The 21886-nt window shown below is 51.0% G+C and overlaps 1 protein-coding gene across 1 annotated transcript; it reads right to left on the minus strand.

Annotated features, from left to right (window-relative positions):
* Positions 1-430: 430 nt before the first annotated feature.
* Positions 431-21047, minus strand: PLA2G4D (phospholipase A2 group IVD). Its single transcript, XM_046009663.1, has 20 exons — positions 21003-21047; positions 17872-17944; positions 17545-17681; positions 16823-16954; positions 16109-16149; positions 15700-15742; positions 14370-14433; positions 13908-14044; positions 13012-13122; positions 12847-12884; positions 12527-12662; positions 12082-12218; positions 10653-10875; positions 4806-4923; positions 4281-4418; positions 3941-4048; positions 3607-3798; positions 3175-3341; positions 2335-2521; positions 431-1215 (listed from the first exon to the last, which is right to left on the minus strand). The coding sequence occupies exons 1-20, from the start codon at positions 21045-21047 to the stop codon at positions 989-991; spliced, it is 2454 nt and encodes an 817-aa protein (XP_045865619.1). The 3' UTR covers positions 431-988.
* Between the last annotated feature and the right edge of the window lie 839 nt (positions 21048-21886).

Raw genomic sequence — 21886 nt, forward strand, 5'->3', positions numbered from 1 at the left:
GGATGAGGCACTGACGCCCTCTACCACGTGGATGACCCTTGAGCACATCCTACCGAGTAAAGGACGTCAGACACAAAAGGCCACATACTGTATGATTCCATGTATAGGAAATGCCCACAAGAGCAAATCTATAGAGGGACACCTGGGTGACTCAGTGGGTCAACGTCTCTGCCTTTGGCTCGGGTCATGATCCCAGAGTCCTGGGATCGAGCCCCACATCAGGCTCTCTGCTCCGCGGGAAGCCTGCTTCTCCCTCTCTCTCTCTGCCTACTTGTGATCTCTGTCTATCAAATAAAAATTTTAAAAAATTAAAAAAAAAGAAGCAAATCTATAGAAACAGAAAGTAGATTAGTGGTTGCCTAAGGCTGGGGAGGGAGGGTTGAGGTTGACAGCTAAGAGGTGAGGGGTTTCTTTTGGGGGTGACAAAAATCTTCTCAAAATGACTCTGGGGAGGTTTGCCCAACTCTGTGAATATGTAGTAAAAGCCATCAAGTCATACTTTCTAGCAGGATGAATCATGTTGTGTGTGGACTATAGGTCGCTATAGTTGCTTAAAGATAGTATCAAAGAAGAGTGAGAAAGGGGAGGAGGGGATGAAGAAGAGGTTCTCGGGACACAGTGTGATTCCTGATGCCTGGAGCCTCCTCTCAGTCAGGCCCTGACCTGCCTACCCCTGGTCTGACACTGGCAGTGTGTACCCCAAATCTGTTCTGTTTGGCATGAGAGTCATTGCATGGGAACATGTTTCTAGTCAGACCAGCTATGCTGCACACTGGTCTGGTGAGTTTAACTTCCAGCTCCTCTCAAGCCAGCAATGAAAGTGAGGAAGAACTTGGAGTGCCGTGCAGACCTTCTGGGTGGTGAGAACTGCTGCAGAGGCAGCCCAGGGGTGGACAGCCCAGCAAGGATTGTGGCCCTACCCAGCAGTGCTTGGGTTAAACCCCCAGCCCCTGAAGGGTTGTCAGAGTGCTGGGGTCCCTGAGCCGCCTCAGTTCTGCGCTGCTCGAGGCCTGGCCCCCAGGGCCCGGTGCTTCATGGCAGTCCTCAAGGCCTGCAAGATGGCGCCCTGGCTGTTCCGTACGTTATAGTCACTAAGTTTCAGTAGGCGATCAAAGTCTTCCTCCTTGTAGGTCATGTTGAACAGAGAATAGGGCGAGGTGGTCCCAGTGAGATCCACCTGGCCCTCCGGGAGCTCTGCAGGGCCGCGCTGGACACCTGCCCAGGGGAGAGAGGGATTAAGACTAGGACCCAGAGGCCTCCAGAGCTGAGCAGGAGGACGCCTTGCGGCTGGGCAAAGCGGTGGGCTGCTCCTCACTGAAGGGGCTCCTCGCTCTCCCCCTAGGCCTCTGTGTCCTTTGCCTGGAAACAGAAATGTGGAGAGTAGGGTACTATTTGGAGATATGAAAGGTTTGCTGCTCCCCACACTTCCTTGTGGCAATGCACTCCCACTCCTGAGGCAACACCATGGTATCTGTTTCACCTTCCGGGGCAAGGAGCAAACAGATGGACCAGAGTCAGTCAGCCTAGTGAAGGGTTCTTAAAACTCATGATGGAAACAGGAGTCTGAAAACCAAAGGGATTTCTGCTTTGTAAGAAGCAGTCTTTGTTGAAAGAGAGAGAGAGAGAATTCCAAGATGCGGACTGAGCCTGTTAAGGGTAAATCTGGAAGGTGTGGAATTAGAGTGGGAACCAGAAAGCCAGAAATAACACACAAAAGAAGTGAGGCTTCCCCACCTGAAAGGTCTGACCAGTTGGCAGGAGGCAAGGACTGGAAGGCATAGTGATGAGGTTTTACATTTCAGGGACCCCCAGAGTAGAGGCCTAGCTTCCTGAGAAAAGACCACAGGCTGGGCTGGGGTGGGAGGGAGAAGCCAACTGAAATCTCAGGTAATATCAGGAGAATCTGAGAGCCTGGGGCGGGGGGCCTCTCTGTCCTGGCTGCCTGGCCCTCCAACAACCTGGTGCCAAGCAGGGGTGGAGATGGCTGCAGACGGGGATGACGCAGGAAGGCCTCTGGAGGCCCGGATGCCCACACACCACCCCAGGAGAGCAGAGGAGCCCAGGTACAGCTGAGGTGAGCAGGGGTGTGTGGGGGGGGGGGGAAGCCTGGGGTCATGACACAGGACAACAGCACCGTGACTTTGCCAGCAGAGAGCTCTGCAGGGACATGGCGTCCCCAACAGAGACCAGCACACTGCCGGGTCCAGAACTGGGTGGGACTAGCCTGATGACCCCTGCACCCACCGGCCCCCATGGGAACACTGGGAGGCTCGCAGGCCATGCCTCCGAGGGTCTGGCCTGCCAGGCTTGGGAGGAAGGGAGGGGATGCCTTACCGGGGGCTGAGTGGTCCCTGAAGGAGGCGTTGACCAGTGGGAAGTGCAGCAGGAGCGGGGCGTCCGGGCAGGAGGGGTCTGAGAAGAGGTGGCATTCTGCTGGCTGGTGTTGGTCCTGAGGGCTGGGCTCCACCAGAGGGAATGGCAGTCCCTGGGCCCGGCAGTACGACTCAGTCTGCTGCAGTGTCTGGTTGGGGGTAGGGGGTCCAGAGAGAACTGGCTACTTCCTGGTCATCTCAGGTCAGTGCTCTAGAAAATGCTAGAGCTCCAGCCCAACTGGACTGCTCCATGTTGGGACAACCTGTTCTGGCCTGTGTGTGGTCCAGTTATAAAACCCAGTGTCTCCTCAGAGGGAGGTGAAGCATTCCAGTGGTCAGCCAATGTTGTTCGGTTAGTATTTTCAGGGGAGGCAGAGACCTAGCACTCTGCTCCCATCTGGGATTCTGTTGCTAGGATATGCAACTCCAGAGCCTTGAGGGCCTCAGTAAGGGACCCACTTCTGTACCAGGGCCCTATTCCTGCCCCCTTCCCGCCCTACTCCTGAGTACCCAGAGACACTTTGAGGGGACGGTTGTGGACAGGCCAGGATCTCCTCGCAGATTCTTCTTGGGTGGGTGCAGTGAGTTTCCTCCCTGTCCACCTGTCCTGGGAGCCCAGCGCCCCAGCACCTCCATAGCCCTTCCCAACCAAGGGCCCTGGCAGGAGTCTGTGAGTCAGAGTCTGTCACTCTTCCCTCCCCTTGGGGGCCCAGGAGGTCAGGGCCAGTGGCCCAGTGGCTTGCTCCTGGAGCATGGCCGGGCCACAGGGTGTCTGGGGTTCCCGTGGGGCAACCAGAGGCACCTCAAAGGACGAGGGTAGGGAGTAGTCGAAGGAGAGAATGAGGTCCAGCCTGCGGCCTGGCCGGAACATGGAGGGACAACTGGTGTTGAGGAAGTAGCCGGCATCTACCAGGCAGAGCTGGGGCTCCTGAGGGGTCAACTGGCTAGCGGTGGAGTCTAGCGGGCAGTCTGGTGGGGGAGGCAGTTGACAGTCAGTTCCTCGGCCACACATCTTCTACCCTTCACACTGCAATTGCCTCCATGTCCCCTTCTGTCCTCTGACGTCACTCTGTGAGGACACGCCACCCCAGCCCTTCCCAAGATCTGCTGCAGGCCGAACCCAGAAGGGTATGCCATGACTCACCCCCAAGTCCTCTGCCAGTCCTAACTACGGTCCCTGTCCCCCCCGGGAGCTCATGCTTATTCCCTAGGGAGACAAGGCGGGCGCCCTTACCTGCCCAGGTGGAGAAGTCTTTCTGGCTACAGTAGTTCTGGTGCAGCTGGAGGCCCCGGAGGAAGTTGCAGCTGTGCTGGTAGAGAGGCCTGCCCGTCAGCAAGCCCTTAAATGCCTTGGCCAGTGCCGTCCCGGGTTGCAGCCATGAGGCCTCCAGCCACGAGGAGGTCTTCAAGGAGGCAGGAGACTCCTCTGGGCTCAGAGAAACAGACGTGGGTCAGGTGAAAGGCCTGGAAATGCCTGGGCCTGCTTCCCCTCGGAGAGTGCCCCTCCCCCAAACATCTGAAGAGGAAGCCGCCTCAGCCCAGGCTCCCCTTCCTGCCTGGCTTCTTACCCAGGTTCCTGATCTTGTCCTTGAGGTGCTGCTTCCGGGTGTTCTCAGAACTGAGGAGGTCATACCAGACATCCAGCAAGTTCAGGGACAAAATATTGCTCCAGATACCTGAAGGCCAAACCCCTGACAAAAGTCAACCTCAGGCCTCAGCACTTGGCCTCCCATCACACAGAGGACGGGGATGGAAAACGGGAGGCAGGTGAGCTGCTCTCACAGCCCCACCCCAATGTCCCACCACCCCCTCCGTGGGGTCTCTGCCAGACCTGAGCACAGGAATCATGCCCAGTCAGGGAGGCCTGGCTCAGGACCGGCCACAATCTTCAGAGTAACCACCACTCACCTTCCAGAAAGCAGATCCGGGACTCAGGGAGCTTCCTCATCAGTTGCCCCATGAAGAACGCAGAGCCGAAGAGTTCGCTAGGGACAAAGGCTCCATACTTCAGGAACCCAACCTCATAGGGGGAAAACTCCACCCACTCTATGGGAACAGGAGTGAGAGGCAGGAATGAGAGGCGAGTGGGGTGGGGAGCGCCCCAGCTCTGACAGGGGCCAAAGATGCTGCTCCCCAGCCGGCCCCAGCTGGCCCCAGCCTTCTCCCTGCCTGACTGACTCCTGGACTGACCACCCCCCACCCAGCCCCTTGACCACATCCTCAACCCCACCCCCCACCAGGTCCATGAGCTCCGCTGCCTGGCTCATCAGCCCATCAGAACCGCTTCTCTTCCCAGAAGGCTGAGGAATCTGTGTAAGAGTTCCCTGTCTGAATTCTCTAAAGACCCGTGCACAGGGTGGTATGCCTGTATCCATGTGTGCATGAGTGTGTGTGTGTGTTGGAGGGTTACGTGGGCAGGGCTAAAGATTGTACCCTTGAATTCGAAGGTCTCCAGATTGTTCTCTTTGACATTGAGGCTCAAGTAGAGGGGCAGAGGGTTCTGGCCCTGCTCCAGTGCTGCTCTCTGTTCCGACAGCTTCTGGTCCATCACCTGGGGTGGGAGGCATGAGGGCCTAGGTGTGTTTGGGAGCACCCTAGAGGCAGCAACTCCACCAGGACTGCGTGGAGTTGATGGGGGGGTGGGGGGCAGAGGCTGAGGGTGAGCAGGCAGCTCTCCATTGGACTTTGGATGGCATGGGTGGGTGCACACATCCACTTCTCACTGCCACTCCCATAATCTGACCAGATGCAGGGGTTGCCACGTAAGGCTAAGAAGGTTGCACACTACATATCTCAAGAGAATGCCATTCACAAGGACTATGGTGTCAGGAGTGACACCTCTGCTCCTGTGGCCCGTGGCCCCATCTTTATGGATTGAAGGGTGGAGGGGATGGGGACTCTGATGCACAGACCACACACACACACACACACACACACACACACACACACACACACACTGCTTTCCAGAAAGGACATAGGGATCCCCTTTTACAGTATACACTATAAGCTCCATCAGGGGATAGGCTGCCCCTTCTTGATTTACATGAATGCAGTCCAAGTCTCGGCCCCTCCAAAATGCTTTCCAGGCATCCTTGCCTCTCCCTTACCTGCCCTCCTCTTTCCTGCTTTTCACAGTATGAAGTTGTACCCCATTGTTTATTCTTGCCTCTGTTTCCAATTTTCTCTTCAATAAAATACCCAGTTCTGCCTTGATGGCAGGGACTATGGCTTGCCTTTTGGGAAAGCTTCCCAGAGTTCTAGGGGCAGAGAAAGGTCTCGTTCCATCCCAGACCAGAGATGCCAATAGGGTTCATGTCCAGCATCAGCAAGGTTAATGGTGGTGGCTGCCTGAAGCTGCCCTTGGGAGAGGGCCTGCCCCAGGAGGTGACTGCTTCTGACAGAGAGAGACATGTAGCACGGACCCACAGGCCCTCTTTCGGGGCTCTCCAAACTGGAAAGCACCTCACTCAGCAGCTAGACCTCGGAGGTTCCTAAACTGCCTGATCTGCCCTTATCATCTGATTTACCTAGAGGATGTGCTAAATAGATGACTAGGTTACTTCTGAGAATCAGCAGAAGCCACTGAGGAATGTTTCTTCAATCTCCCCAGATGATTCTGATGATTAGCCAAGTATGTGTCCCAGGATTCTAGCCCCACCTTCCCTATGAGGAGTCCCCCTCCCACACCCATGGCAAGGACCCCGCATTCCCCAGTGTATGTCTTCCTCCCGCAGCCCTCTGTCACTGATGGGTCCTCTTCCTGCACCCGCCCTCCCCAAGTTCTGTAGGAGTACTCTGCAGGACCTAAGTTATAGGGAAACCACGGGAAAAATCCCCCAATGCAGCTCAAGCCCCTGGCGCTCTGTACCATAGGAACAAGTCAGACCCGCAGGTGTGAGTATGTGGGGGTACTGAAGAGGGAGGGAGCTTGATTAATAACTGTGATTTCCCTTCTCAAAACCTTCTGATTTGGGAATCCTGTTTGTCTGCTCTTCTGACATGTAAGATGAGAGGAAATGTGTCCTTTTACTCCAGAGGCACCATTTCTGACCTGGGGGAAAAGCGTCAGCTCACCCCCTCCATCCACTGAAATAGATGAAATACTGAAATACAGTATTACTGAAATAACACTGTATTCTTTTTCCTTTTAATAGCTCACCAGCAGCAGCAGGTGCTCCAGGCCCCGCCCCCCATCCCCCCACCCCCGTTTCCAAATGAGTGTTCCCAGCCCTGCAGGTCACCACTCTGATGACTCGTGTCCCCTGAAGATGTTGGGAGCTGGGTGTGGTGTTGGCAATGTGTTGACGTGGTCTAGGTACTGTATGGGCAGGGGGGAATAAAGCCAAAACCTTTCTGGCCAGAACTGAAGAAAAACATGTAAGACCTTAATTCAGGAAAAGACAAAAGAAAAAAGGGTGCCAGGGTCCTGGGATTAAGTCCCACATCAGGCTACCTGCTCAGCCAGGAGTCTGCTTCTCCCTCTCCCTCTGCTCTCCCTGCTTGTGATTTCTCTCTCTCACTCTGAGTCAAATAAATAAGTAAAATCTTAAAAAAAAAAAAAGACAAGAGAAAAACTATGATTTTCATCCTAAGGAATGGTGAGCAACTTCAAAGCAGTTCAGGGCTTGCCAGCAAAAGATAAAAGAAAAAAGTCTGAAAGACATGGTTTGAGAAGCACTGATTATAACTGGTATATTTTACAAGCATGTTTTTGTTTTGTTTTGTTTTGTTTTGTTTTCAAAGCCTGAAGCACTATTCTAGAAGTGTGCAGGCTAATAAAACTCTGTGTAAAGTTCAGGGTATACTATTTCTGTAATAATAATATTAATGAAATTGTGATTTCTTATGGAGTTATATTTTCTGACATTTAAAATGACTTTTGGAGCTGTATATTAACATAAAATAGAGATAATAAATGCTTTTACCCAAAAACTTAGATTTGAAATACACACTAAATTTATCTGATTAAAGAATTATTTTAAAAAGCATACAATGAATGTTAGCTTTAAGATATAAAGCATGATAATTTAAAAAAATACTTAAAAAGCTTTAACATTGAGACAAAATTTTTTAAACCACATGGGTGCTCATGCCACAAGATTTTTTTCTGGTGAACCAAAAACACCCCAAACCTTGTTTGTCTTTTAAAAAATGACTATGAACCTTGTGCCTTGTACCTTAAACCTTGTTAAGTCATTACTGGAAGATCAAATGGTAATTAAATGAAAGTCTTTTTTATAGCCTCAGATCAAACTGCATTTTTTAGCACCTCATAAAGTAAACTGTTAAAACAAGCTTCTTCCAACTCTATAGTAATTAACTGCCACCACCAGGCAGAAAAGTCATTAATAATTCACAACTGAATTAGCAGAAGTTCACAACTGAACGTGAACTTTAAAAGCAGATCTGAAGAATACATAGGATATATTAATAAAATAATATTTCAAGTAGTTACATGGGTTTTAAAAATTAAATGCCACTTCAATAAAAATTCTTTTTAAAAAAGATTTATTTATTTATTTTAGAGAGTGTGCATGGGAGCAGGGGGAGGGGCAGAGAGAGAGGGAGATAAGCAGACGTCTTGCTGAGTGGGGAACCCCACATGTGGTTCCATCCCAGGACCTCGAGATCATGACCTGAGCTGAAACAAAGTGTCTGATGCTTCACCAACTGAGCCACCCAGGTGCCTCTCAACAAAAATGCTAACATCTCTCATGAAACATGACTAGCTGATTCTATTACATGTATAGAAGAGCAAAGGGCCAGAAGGAGCCAGGGTAATGCTGAGAAAAATCAAGGTGGTGAAAGGAGGTAAATCTGCCCTATTAGATACTTGCATGCATTACAAACCCAGGGTCTCTAAAACAGTGCGGTCTTGGCCCATGTTGGAGAATCAGTCCCATTAGAATGGAATGGAGCTCAGAAAGAGTCCCATGAATATATGAAGGCTGACACAGGATACAGGTAGTGATGCAGATTTGCAGAGAAAAAAGAATAAACAGTATTAAGTTTAATATGTTTGCTCTCCCTATGGAAAAAAATAAAACTGGGTTCGTGTTCACATAATACCTGAAGATCTATTAAAGACTAAAGTCCTAATTGTGAAAAACAAATCTTTAAAACTTTTATAACAATATATAGGAGATTATAACTTTAGGAGAGGGAAAGATCTCTCTCAGGAGACTCTAAATGCACAAACCATAAAGGAAAAGAATGATAGACCAGATTATATTAAAATAATGCATCAAAATCTAGTGAACTGATAAAGGATTAATATCCAACATCTATAAGGCATTCCACACAATAATATTAGAGGTGAATTAATAGAAAAATGAAAAAGGATTGGAGTAGGTAATCCACAGAAGAGGAAGTCCCAATGACAAATATACATGAAAATATGATCAGTCTCACTAAAAATTAAGGAAATGGAAAGCTACAATAAAATTTTGTATGACACCCATAAGAGGAACAAAAAATTAAAAGTCTGAAGAGCGTGTAGAGAAAAAAAAAAAGAATACACTTATAGTGGAAGTGTGAATTAATGAAACCTTTTTTGGAGAACAATTGGCAATGGGCAGGAAAGCTGAAGATGCATGTACCCAATGGGCTAAGAACCCCATCCCTGGGTATGTATCTTCGAGGTGCAGAGAACCTCTAACATCTGTGCGCAAGGAGACTTGTTCAAAACCATTTCTGCAAGTAACACTATATTTTTCTTAAGGATGTACAATAAAAGGTGTATACAATAAAATATATAATAGAGGTAAATAAAGTATGTTATGTAATTATATGTTATGTATTATATAATCCAATCATGTATACAGACTGAAGATATAAATGTGATGATAAACCCAAATTCAGGACGGTGGTTGCCTCTGAGGGTGGGAGGGAAATGGGACTGGGGAAGCATCCACAGAGGGCTTCAAGTCTTTCTGTAACATTCTATTTCTTAGGCTTGTTGGTGAGATTGGGCATATTCATTTCATTATTCTTGATGCTTAATGCATTTTCTTAGGTCTGAAGATTATTATAATATTTAATGATAAATATTGTTTATAATAAATATTATTAAACAAATACATAAAAAATAAGAATGGTTGGTAACTTCCAGGGAACATTGCTCTTACCAGCAAGAATAAAAATTAAAGAAAAAAATCCAAAGCAATTCACTTTTGGTTAGTTTACATGATAATCTTTCTTGGTCAAACTTCTGATGCCCTAAGATAAGGAAGGTATGAATCATTCCTCTGCTAATGTATTTGATGGTTTACTTTTTTATAACAAATGTTAAAGATTCTTTTTTGAGTGTTTTAGTTGTTTCAAGTGCTTTAAAAGAAACATTCAGATAATTATATGTGGTAAAACAATAGTGGAAACAAAAGAACTGATTTCAGTAATTGTATCAGTTAATGTAAGATTAAGCAGTTGACTTACTAAATTTACCTTAAAGAAGCAATTTATAAAAAATGTTATCTGCTCAGTTTGGTCTTCATGGTGTTACAATAAACAGTAAAGAAATATAATAGCTGGGGTCCCTGGGTGACTCCAATGGTTAATTAAGCCTCTGCCTTAAGCTCAGGTCATGATTCCAGGCTCCCTGCTCAGTGGGGAGCTGGCTTCTCCCCCTCCCCACTGCTTGTACTCTCACTTGCTATCTCTCAAATAAATAAAATAAAATCTTAAATATATATATATAATAGCTAATAATGTTAACTCTATGCCAAAGCACCATTGAGTGTTCACAACAAGCCTCTGAGATAAGTACTATTCTCATTCATCCCCACTGAATAGATGCCAAAACTGAGGCACAGAGAGGTTAGTAACTTGCGAAAGAACACAGAGCTAGGAAGGGGCGCTGAGATTAAACCCAGGCAATCTGGCTCCAGAGTCTGTGCTTTTTACACTACCATGAAGATATAGAAGAAGATATTCTATATTGCAGTATTTATAAAATAAAAATTATTCGAGCAATCTCACTGCCACAATAAGCACAGTGAAAGTTCTGTTTGCTTAACTGACCTTGGCACTGACTCGTCCCTAAGCTCCTGAGAGATCCAGAAATCTCTGTTTTATGGCCACGAACTGAAAAATAGCCTGACTCAAAATGGCAGGATCCCAAAGTACAGGCGGCACTGAGACACTATGGTCCCTGCGTCCTTTCCCCACAGACCCCAGCCTCCTTCACCCAGTAGGAGATGCGCGTGCGCAGCAGCTAACTGCGTGGCTGCCCCAGGATCACAGGTGCACGCTGGTTCGGCCTTGCCAGCATTGGTGCCCTACCTGGTTGTGCAGCATGGACTCCAACACGAGAGCCCACAGGTCCACAAAAGTCGTGGGGTAGCCTTGCTGTGCCCGCAGCTCCAGCTCCTGGTGGTAGCTCGCTAGGCGCTCCGGGGAGAAGACCTCCATCTTGCTCTTGACCAGATGCTCCCTGGTATATTTGATGGGTCCTTCGAGGTCCTTCTGTGACCACTCAGGGTCCCCGTAGAGGTGGGCCATTGTCCTGGGAAAATAAAGGGACAGTATGACGGGAGGCGGAGTCACTGCGACATCTCCTTCCCACCCTCACACGTCTCCCAAGGTGATGCTCCTGCAGCCAAGGCCCTGCCCATCTGGAAAATGTGTCTCGGGGCTTTCTCAGAGCAGCGCCGTCCAATTTAAATGTAATGTGAGACACAGATATAATCTAAAATTTCCCAGTAACCACATTTTGAAAAAGTAAGAAGAGAGCAATAAAAATTAATTTTAATAGTATTATTTTAATTCAATATACCCCCAAATTCTCACTTTAACATGAAATCAATATAAAAAATTAACATAAATTTGTTTTTTTTTTTTCAGACCAAGTCTTCAAAATTCTGTCTATTTTTATCTTTATACCACATCTCAATCTGGACTGGCCACATTTCAAGTGGTTCATAACCACATGATTAGAGGCTACTGCATTGTACAGAACAGATCTAGACCCTACACCCATCTTCATGGGCCTGTCCTGAAGCCCTTGAAGACTGCTTGTCCACAGCTGTCATCTAAAATCCTGTTGAGTTTACTCTCCTTTTACTGCTTCAAGTCACATTTCAGTAAGACACAAAGGAACGAATGTCTAAAAGTGAGAAATTCCACCTCATCATAGGCAGGGTGGGGTATATAGGGAGGCAATGTTGTCTTTAGGTAAGAGGTTAAGATAGTACCTCTTCATCCCAATTTCTCTATCTATACTATAGGGACAGTGAAAACTTAAAAAAAAAAGAAACAAACCCTACCCTAGAGAGTGTTATGAGGATTTAAGTGAGATAATCATGTTTAAAGAAAAAAGATCTACTGACTCGGAGTTCCTGATACATGTCAGATCAGGTGTTTTACTTGGGCTGCCCCAGGACAATCATACAGAGTAAGAACTACTATTACCCCGTTCTGGAGATGAGTCAACTGAGAATCAAGGGGCTTGCAGAGACTCAAACCCCAGCTCCTCCTGAATCAGCTGCCTTAGCCCTCTCCGGTAGCATGGAATGGGTGTCCTCCAACCCCTTCTTACAGGAGGATCTCTGTAATACCTACTTCCTCCCTTTTGAGAAAGCCACCTGGCACCCATTGGACTGTAGTGCGCACACCCACTTGACTTCCACACATAGAGGGGTTCCCCTGGTGTCTGCTCCGTTCTCCTCTAGGACCCGATCATCTCTGTTCTTCCAGTCCCCAGGCCCCTCACCATGTAGAGCCCGAGATGCCGCTGAAGTAGGTGACACAGTCCAGGAGGCCCAGCTTTTGCAGGGCCAACAGGTGGCCGTAGAGAGCGGTCATGGCCCGGGCACCTCCACCTGTGGCCATAATGCCCACAATGGGGACCTGGACCGACAAAGACACAGGTCAGCTTAACCAGGACCAGGATGGAGGGAAGGGACCTTGGGGCCAGGCCCTGATGCAGTCAGACTTAGACCGAAACAGCCAGCCCCTCCCTCTCCCAGGAAGTGACGCTCTCGGCCCTGGATGGCCCGAAAGGGAGTGAGAACCCCATAGCTTACCGCCCCCCCCGCCCCCGCCCACACAGGCCACTCCCATCTCTGTTGACTGGAGTGTCTAGAGAGGGCAAAGATCAGGTACTTCCTTAAGGCCAGTCGAAGGTACTATACCCACATTCCCCTGTACTCCCAAACCTCATCTTCCTGTAGGTCTCTGTCCAGTTGCAGGACCTGCTTGAGAGCCTTGGCCACCACCTGCTTCCTCCTGCTCAGGAAGGCTTTCTCCTCTGCACACAGATCGAAGCCCAGGTGCACATCCAGCTCCTTAGGGCTGGGGCAGTAGAGGATCCGAAGGTCAGGGGGCACTGCATAGCTCAACCACTGGCTGGCCACGCCCAGCCTAGCTGCCATATTACCTCCCTGCTCTCAACCCCAAGGGCCACCCATTCCACAGCACTCCCTGCCTCATGGCCACCACACACCATCCCCCCCCCCCAGACATGAATGTCCCTTACCAGCTCTCAGCCTTGAGGCGAAGCCTCACTCCTGGGGTCTGAAGTCAAAGTGAGAGACTGGATTAGAATATTCTCAACCCTGAGAGGTATGTGGGTATCCCCTGGGGGCCTGGGCTCTCCATCTTTATTCTCACTGGCACTTCCCATCCAGTTGAGGCCACTTACATTTGTAGTAGGAACGTGAAAGGTCACCTCCTTTCTTACGGCCAAGGACCTCAGGGGCACAGTGAGATGCCCAGCTGACTCGTCTGAACTCCAGCTGTTACTTGCAGAGCTCTGGAAGGAAATATTCATTCATTCAACCAATCCTTACTGAGTATCTAGACAGTGATCCAGGCAGACACAGTCCCTCTCTAATAATATAATCACAATATTTACAGTTATTATAATTATACCACTTATAATGACTAATTATTAAAATACTTGCTGACATTTTTTGTTCTGAGTTGTGTATATGAATTGATAACAAAATAGGTAATGAACAGATGTTAGCAAATGTTATACAGGAGAAAAAATGTTGTAAAGGAAGTCTTAAGCAGTGTAATATGAAAAAATAACCAAAGGTGTGGTATGTGGGGTCTATTTAAGATGGGGAGTCAAGGAGGGCCCCTCTTGGCTGAGATCTAAAAGAGGAGGAAGTGGAGGAAGAAGAGGAGGAGGAGGAAGAGCAGGCAGCCTTGGAAGGAGCCAGAGGAGAGCCCCGAAGACCCCTGGTGTGTTGGGAAAGCAAGAAGAGACATATAGGCTGGAGCATCATGAAAGAGGGGGAGCATAGAACAAAGTGAGGCAGCAGAGCTGGACAAGAGCCAGGCCATGCAGGGCCTTGGAGGCACAGAGATGGGGTTTTCTTTTAAGAGCATCGAGGCAGATGCCACTGAAAAGTTCAAAGTCTGACAAGGCAGGGCAGTCCCCGCACCCACTCCAGGCTTCTGGTGATTCTCCCTATCTGCCAAGGGCTTGGTGCCTCTCTGGGGAGGCTGGCGAGGACACAGGGGCCTGGCATTGGCCCGCAGCAGCTGGAGCTGGCCCATGGCGGGGAGAGCTGCAAAGCCAGGACCCACCCTTAGACACGCACTCAGTTTTCCCTCCTGCGCTGCCATGTAATGGAAGCGGAAGGCAGAGGCTGGACCCAGCACGGATGTCTGCGTGTCTTCATAGGACCCCTTCAGCACCAGCTCCAGCTCCAGCTTGTCCTGGTCTAGGCAGAGAGTGGGCAGACTAGCACGAGGGGAACAAGAGCCAGGAATCTGAGCAGGGACCCCAAAAAACTGGCAGTATTGCTTGGACATGGGCGAGACCTGGGAGTTTGGACCACGAGAGCCAGGATTCTGGAATGGGCCCTCCCCAGCCTGCTGGGCCCCACAGCCCCCATGGGACTCCCACTTCCTGCAACACACCATCCCCCAGGTCAGGGAGACCCTCGAGTCCACAGGAGACCTGTCGCCCTCGTGCTGTGTGAGCAAGAAGAAAGAGGGCCCGCACAGGTGTCCCAGCCACTCCATCTAGCACTGAGCAGGCCTCACCCGTGTCCGTGGTGGTGCTCCCAGCACAGTCCAGACAGACGTTCAGGCAGGACAGCTCTCGGGCCTGGGGCAGATCACATCGTGGGCCGGGGGCTCAGCAGGGAAGGCTGAGGTCCCCTCAACCTCGCCCCCTGAGCCCCACTGTCCCAAATCCACCACACACTGAACAGGAAGTGGGACCAGAGTGGGACTGGAAGCAGAACTGCCACCCCCTCATCTGATTCTGGAGCAGCCGGGGGGGGGAGCCCCACATCCACCCTGTGCACACCCCCAGTTTTCAAAGATCTGCTGAACTTGGGGGATCTCTGAAGGCCACCCGACCCTCAGGCACCGTTCTTTCCTCTCGGTGTTTCTCTGCAGGCTCAGCCTGGAGAGTGCCTTCTCCCACAACTCCTCCCAAACAGGAGCACGCAAACCGCTGGCCTACAGGATGATGGACCAATGTCCCAGCTGTCCTCCAGCTGACCAGCTTGCCAAAGGAGCCCACTGTATTCTCTGTCATGCCTGTCACCTGATGCCCACAGCCCACCCAGCTCCTGACTGACTCTCTCCCTCAGACTGGCTGAGTTTACCTGCCCAGCACCGCTCTCCAGCCCCTCAGATAAAAAACAGCTGCCACAGGTATGACGATTTTAACATGCATTTGTAAAAGTAACACTAGCCCATCAAGCAGGTCCTTGTATGACCCTGAGGGTAGAGGCCTCCTTCCCTCACATTAGGCCCTGCTGCCAGGTCATGCCTGGTGACCTTTGAGTGGAAAGCTTCTAGTCCATTGTTTACCACCTATTCCTGTTGCTGTGAACTTGTGAGCTTGCACTGTTTCAGAAGAGCTGATCAAGACCCTCCACTGTCTCAAAGAGGAGCTGACTGACCCCCGACTCTGTCCCAGAGCCCCCAGGCTGAAAGTGCAGCGCTCTGGAAACTTCCTCCGGGCCTCTGCTACTGCAATGCTAACACCCCAGCTGGGCCTGACTGGCCTGTTGCCCACCACCTTCTGAGGCTAAGAGCTAGGAGTCCATCACAGGTAATGAAACCCTGTCAGGAGCACCTACAATTCGCCCCGACACTCCCTCAACCATCCAGTCTTGGGCCCAAATCTCCCCCCAGCAGAGTCTTGGCCTCCCTCTCTCCATGTTCTCTTAAGGCCCTGGCCCTTCCCAGCCCCCAGCCCCTGACCACAGCCCCAGGGGAACCACTGAGCTGAGTGGCCTGGGGTGGTCTTACCACAGTGCCCTGTCTCTGCCTGTCCCTTCGGCACCTCTAACCTCAGTGTTGGCTCTGGGGCTCCCTCCCTCAGCTCCTCCTCACAAGCCCAGGGAGGGTGGTTTACCACAAGGACGTCATTGGTGATGAGGTTTTCTGGAGAGTCTGACCTGGAAAAATCAGAATATCCGGAGCTCAGCCTGACAAATGCAAAAGGTCCCTGTACTGAGCTGCCCCTCACAGCACAGCCTCAAGCCCCCATGGGGCCTCCCTGGGTGATTCCCAGGGACCCTAAGTCCTGGATACCACTCAGGGGGAGGGAGGGGCTTCTGAAGATTGCCATGTGGGAGAGAGAGGGAGAGTGTGGACAAGGAAGCAGTGACTTTTGTCTCCTCATTCCTCTAAGAGGACCCCTCCCCGCCCACGCAGACTGGCAGGGGTGGGGGCAGGAGGGACAGAGAATCTGGGTCAAAGACATTTCCCTAAATAAAGCCTGGGTCCTGAGGCACTCCCTGAGCTGTGTGATTATTACTCACGTTTTTTCCAGCTTGAACTCCACGTCTAGCTCCTCCTGTCCCTGAAATCAATGATGAGCAAGTCGTGAACATTTATACATCTTTAGAGGTGACACAGTTCTTTGACCGTGCATTGTCTCATCTCGAGCAGTCGCTCAGGAAGGTGTGATACTACACTTCTTCCCACTTTACAGATGTGGGAATTGAGAATTGGAGGAAAGAGGGGCTGCCTACCCAAGTTAGCCACAGCTGATGAGTCTGCAGAGAACAGGCCTCTCTCCCTGGCAGGGCTGAAGGAGGACATGAGGAGAACAAGCCAAAAGACGCTTAAGGATGCCCTGGTCCTCTTGAGGGGGACCTGATCCCAGAACCCCACCCTCCCATTCCCCAGCCTTCCCCTGCTAGAGAAGGAGCAGAGACCTTCATAAAGCAGGCCTTGGGCACCACAGGCAAGCAGTGAGCAGAAGTGATGGAGTGTCCCCACCCCAACTGCCCCAAGGGTTAGTTATGCAGGTTTTGATTGATATTAGGAAGTTCACCACCACCAGAAACCTCCCTCGCGTGACTAAAATCTCTGCAATGAGTGATTCAGATATAAATATCTCTGGGAGGGGCTTCCCTCTTTTGTGAACACATTCAACACAGCAGCATTCCAGCGGAAGGGAGAAGGTGGGGAAATTCCTCAGCCTGGAGGGCAGAGGGGCGGGGTGCAGAGGGGTGGGACTCCCCACTCACCTGGGGACGCAGGGAGAAGGTCTTCTGGAGCAGCTGGCCTGGGAGGACTTCTGAGACGTCATAGAGAACCTTGAAGCAGGCATCGTCCTCCGTGACTGAGTCCTCATCATAGACATTTAGCTCCAGAACATTCTAGGGACCCGAGAACAGCAACTTAGCACATTATTTACTCATTACTGTACTTCACACCTGTTGAGCCCTTACTTGACGCCCAGGGTCGGAAAAGATTATTATGCCTCCATACCTTGTACTTCAAAATAAAAATAATAGTAAAACGTAAAAGCATTAAAAGGAAATCCAGCAAAGTTCCTAATCTTCCCCTGCTAATTTTTGTTTTTATAAAAAATAAAATTCTTTCAGTGTTTCCCCACCACTGCACACTTCCCCCCTTCGCTGCCCCCAAGGCACCATATGTATTAGGTATACACATTGTATTAGGATATATATGTATACGCATTGTATTAGGAGTCTTCCACGCTTTATCTCATTTGACCTCAACAACCCCCTTAGGAAGGGATTCTTACTGCCTCTACTCCACAGATGGGCTTAGAGAGGACCAGCAACTTGCCACAGGGTGGGTCACACGTTCTCTCCCACACAGCGCACTGGGCTGGGAACAAAGACACTCCTCCTCCTCAGTGTCTCTGACTGAGCCCTGGAGGAAAAGTGTGCTCTGATAGGAGGATACAGCCTGTCCTTAGGTGGGTAGTCCTGGCCTTTACCTTGACCTGACTCTGGATCAGGAAACTGAAGGTCTCATTCCATACAGGATGACTGGAGTTGGTGATTGTTTTGGTCTTGAACTTTGTTCCGGGGACGGTTGGCAGCTCTAGGGTCACATAGGGGTCTGCCTCACTCACTGCCAACGTTAAGAGAACAGAGTAAGAGAGAATTCCTTACACTCCTCTCCAGGGGCCTCACCATGGTTCCTACCATGACCTTGGCAGTCACTGCGGGCAGCCCAAACCAGCCCCCAAGTTCCCACCTGGGCCTTTCCCACAGGGCCTGGTCATCTCTATACCCTTGGAGCCTAGGAAATAGTTACTCACACAGGTCAGTCCAGCCTAGGTTCCGTGCCTCCAGGACCCTCACAGTGAGCCTCCAGCAGGCAGAGGCCTCCCCCTAGAGGGAGAGAACAGACTGCTCGGTCCGAACCCCACCCCTCTGTGCTGAGGTTTCTCCTGACACACTCAGTGATGCTGCCAGGCATTCTGGGGCCAAACAGCTTTTGCCCACCACTGTCCTTGGTGCCGTGGTCCTGGGCTGCAGCAGTAAGGGCATGGGAGACCAACCGGGGTTGGAATAGGTGGGACCCCTTCCCCTCCGGGGACAGAATTGCTTCTGAGCTTCTGTGTGCACTCCAGGACAGGGGAAGGACAGAGGCAGCCCAGACTACCCTTCATCCCCGAGGCCACAGCCTGTGTGGGCTACAAAGTGTCCCCACCTGCTCCTTTCCAGCCAGTCACCATATCTAATTTGAGCATCGTTGCCCATTTCTCTCTCTGGTCACCAAGAGCCTCTCAACCTCAGAAAGCCCACTGTCCCCTAGCAGGGTTTTTTTCCCAGGGTGAAGCCCCATTTCTCATCACCTCTAAAACCATCACTAACACAGAGCATCACAGGATAGGCTGTGACAATAGATACAATGATGGGTCATTACTCGGGGAAGTTGAGTGGAGTGGGCAAGGCAGGCTCCTAGACAGGATATCTGGATCTAAACCTTGGTCCTCTGCTTACTTGCTGTGTGACCCTGGACAAGTCACTAAATCTCTTAGAGCCTCCATTTCCTCATAAATAGTGGGACTCATTAATAGAGGCTAAATGTGTTAATGTCTGCAGAATGCTTAGCAAAAAAGTAAGCAGTTTCTAGATAATTATTATTTATTACTATTTATTAAGGGCTTATTCTGTTTCTAGGTGCTGTACTAAGCAGATTATGTATTCCAAACTGATTTATCCTCTTGTCTTTCCTAAGAGAGTACTCTCATTTCCTCCCATTTTACAGATGAGAGAACTGAGGCTTAGAAAGGTTGCCGTAGGTCACAGAGTTAGTGAGTGACGTAGGTAGGATTCAAGCCCAGGTCTTCAAGGTCAGAGCTCACACCTCCCGTACTGTTCTATCTCCCCAGGACTTTGTTCCTTTGTAAAAGCATGCAACTTTCCCCCACCGCCCTCTGGATATCTAAACAGTAGAATTTCATAGATTTGTCCTGGACCAATATGGATATTGAACTAACTAACTAATAGGATTCTCCTGAGGGCATTGGGTCTTCTCCTCCCCTGTTGAAATGTCCTTCCTTAATTGATGACTGACCCTGAAAGTTGTGAAGGGCTTCTCCAGCAGGGATTCCCTGCACCCCTCCCGAGCCCCCTGCTCCTTCCCATAGACTTCTGGGAGTACCTCCTTGCTGGGAGTCTCAGCCACTGTTTCTCCCTATGCAGGGACCCCAGGGCATCCTCCAGCCTCCTCCCTTTGGAGGGGCTCGGTGCTGGCCCCTGCCCATCACCGGGGATGTGACCCAAGCGAATCTGATGTGGCTGGAGTTCCCCCATACAGGGGTCCAGCCGTGGGATCTTCACCAGCAGAAAGAAAATGAGTAAGCTGCCTTTCCCCCTGCTGGGCCCCAGCAACCCACTGTGGTAGGGAGGTTGCAGAGAGGAGGAGTGGACACTTCAGGCCCAGCCTCGGGCCCTGTATCTCCTGAGTCATGCTGAGCTGAATCTCCTGGGTCTTGCAACAGGCAAGTCCCAGAGCATGTCCGGATGCCTGGCCTGGCCTGCCGACCCAGCTCCTGCTGCCAGGACAGGCTCCAGGCCCCTGTTCCAGCAGGAACGAGGCTGGGCAAGGCCACTGCTGAGGCTGCCCCAGGAGTCGACTTGAAGGCTGGGGCTTGAGGGTCCAATCTCGGGGATTCAACCAGTCCCAACAGCATCCGCTGGGGCTATGTGCTTTCCAGGCATGTGGGCAGACTCAAGCCCCCAGAGTCACTGCACTTTGGGCTTCAGTTTTGCCGCTGGGCTGGGTCTAGAGCAGGCAGAGGAAAAGGATGCCCAGCCTTCTCCAGGGAGATGAGGATGAACACAGGTACATCAGAAACCTCCAGGGCTGGGTTCTGGGGCTCCAGCTGCTGATGGGAGGAGCAGATGGAGCCTGAGCCGTCCGGCCCCTCCACCGCCCCGCTTCTGCAGCCTTGGGTCTTGCAAGACTGGCATCTGGGCATTTTCATCAGTGTCCACTTGTTTTGGGGGGGCGAGTCTTCTAGACCTCAGGCTGACAGGGGCTGGGGCAGGAGGTGTTGTCCTTCAGTGAAGGGGTCCCTCTCTATGTTTCCCAGGATGGCCTGGTACCTGACTTGAGCCAGGCAAGTTTTCTCCAGGAGCACCCGTCTGGAGCTACTTGGCTGGATCTGATTCAGGCCTGGGTCTCAAGGCCAAGGCTCCAGAAGCCTGGCAAAGTCTGAGAAGGAGGCAAATGCCTCAGGATGGTATTTGGCATACTTAGCCTCTTTCATGGCCCTTGCCTGGGGCACCAGGGGAGACCCAAAGAGCCAGAGTCCCTCTGGCCCTGGTCCACAGCACAGGATGAGAAACCTGCCTGAGAGAAGCACATGGAAGGAGTGGGCTAGCAGTCTATAGATCTCTTTGGCCTGGTGGCAACCTCCTTTCTTGGCCCAGTGAGTAACTGGCAGTGGATGGGGACTTGGCCTGGAAAAGCTCTGGGGACACACAGGGTGGTTTCTTGGCCCCTGCCAGTTCCAGGAGGCCCACTACCTGCCGTGATGAACTATGGGCCTGGTGGGGTGTCCTCTTGTGACACGCAGCCACTGTGTTCTCTGAGGCGGTATGCAAGCTTTGGCAGGGAGGAGGGTAAGGACCTCTAAGGGGATTGCTGGCTGATCACTCACAGTGGAGGGAGAAGGTTCTGTCTCCCAGGCCCTCCCTTCTATGGATGCCGATCATCCATCCACCCCCTCCCCCACTCCCCATTCCCAAGCACAGACTCTCTTACCCTTTGCCTCCCACCCTCAGCCCCTGCCTGGGCAGAGACCCCAGCCCTGGGAGCCAGGCCTTCTCCAGGGACCAGAATCACCTTGGTTTTCACCGCGTCAGGCTTCTCAGAATGCACCCCAGCCCCAGGCCCTGCCCTGAGTGATACCCATGGGCTTGGTGACACTCTTACCTGGTGAGGATGGCCAGGGGGTCCCCTAGTTGTCAGTCTTTCCATACCAACCCTTCTGGCTCCACTCCCGTTCCAGCTCCTGCCAAGAGGCCAGCTCCCTGGATGGCTGTCAGCAACTATCCTAATGGGATGGGGCGAATCTGCCTGCCTCTGAGGAGCTGCAATCCTATAAACAGGTTGGGGCTCCACCCCCGGATCACTCCCTTAGCCTAGCATCTTCCCCTTTTCCCCAAGAGGCTGGGCCAACCAGCATCTCCAGAAACCTCTGGCAGGGCTCCAGGACCCACAGATGGAGCACCCCTTTCAGATGAGGGGCATCACGACTGCAGATGCCCCGAGGAGGGGAGCAAGTCCTAGGAGCAGTAGTGGGAAGCTGGTTCCCCTGAGGCTGAAGGTCTGGCACAGGGTAGGGGCAGAACTGTGGAAACCCTGCAGCCCAGTCCCAGCCTGAGCCAGGCAAGCCTCTTAGGGCTTGCTGAAGGCTGAGCATATGGGAGCAGACGAGAGAGACCAGACCTCCTTGGCAGCTCTCTGCAGCCAGGATCCTGCTTATCATAATAAAGGCGATCAGAGTGGCAGGCACTGAGCAGAATTCAGAGTGCTACAAGGGGGCTCTGGACTCTGGTTCTAAGCCCCGCACCCTCAGCTTTACCCTCTCCCCTTCCCTTTGGCTGATCCTAGGAGTTTAGAAGATTTCCTTTAGACTCAATTGGCAAGCATTCTAATATAGGTAACAGAGACCAATCAGCACGCTCTTAGACTATGAATATTACAGAAGAAAACTTTGTGAAGTTACCTGTTTAAACTATTCAATGTCCGCGGCAACACTAAGTGTTCTCCTAAAATGACATGAATTCAGTTATTTCGTTGTCAATCCACTATGA

The sequence above is a fragment of the Meles meles genome, chromosome 6, assembly GCF_922984935.1.
Source record: "Meles meles chromosome 6, mMelMel3.1 paternal haplotype, whole genome shotgun sequence".
NCBI lineage: Eukaryota > Metazoa > Chordata > Mammalia > Carnivora > Mustelidae > Meles > Meles meles.

What these genes read in the sequence shown, in the direction of transcription:
- PLA2G4D (XM_046009663.1), bottom strand. Translation starts at nt 21,047, where the DNA reads ATGGAAAGACTGACAACTAGGGGACCCCCTGGCCATCCTCACCAG. An exon ending in TTCACGTTCCTACTACAAAT is followed by an intron (nt 12,885 to 13,011) that starts GTAAGTGGCCTC and finishes CTTTGACTTCAG; the next exon opens with ACCCCAGGAGTGAGGCTTCG. An exon ending in AGTCCATGCTGCACAACCAG is followed by an intron (nt 4,924 to 10,652) that starts GTAGGGCACCAA and finishes CTCCCACCCCAG; the next exon opens with GTGATGGACCAGAAGCTGTC.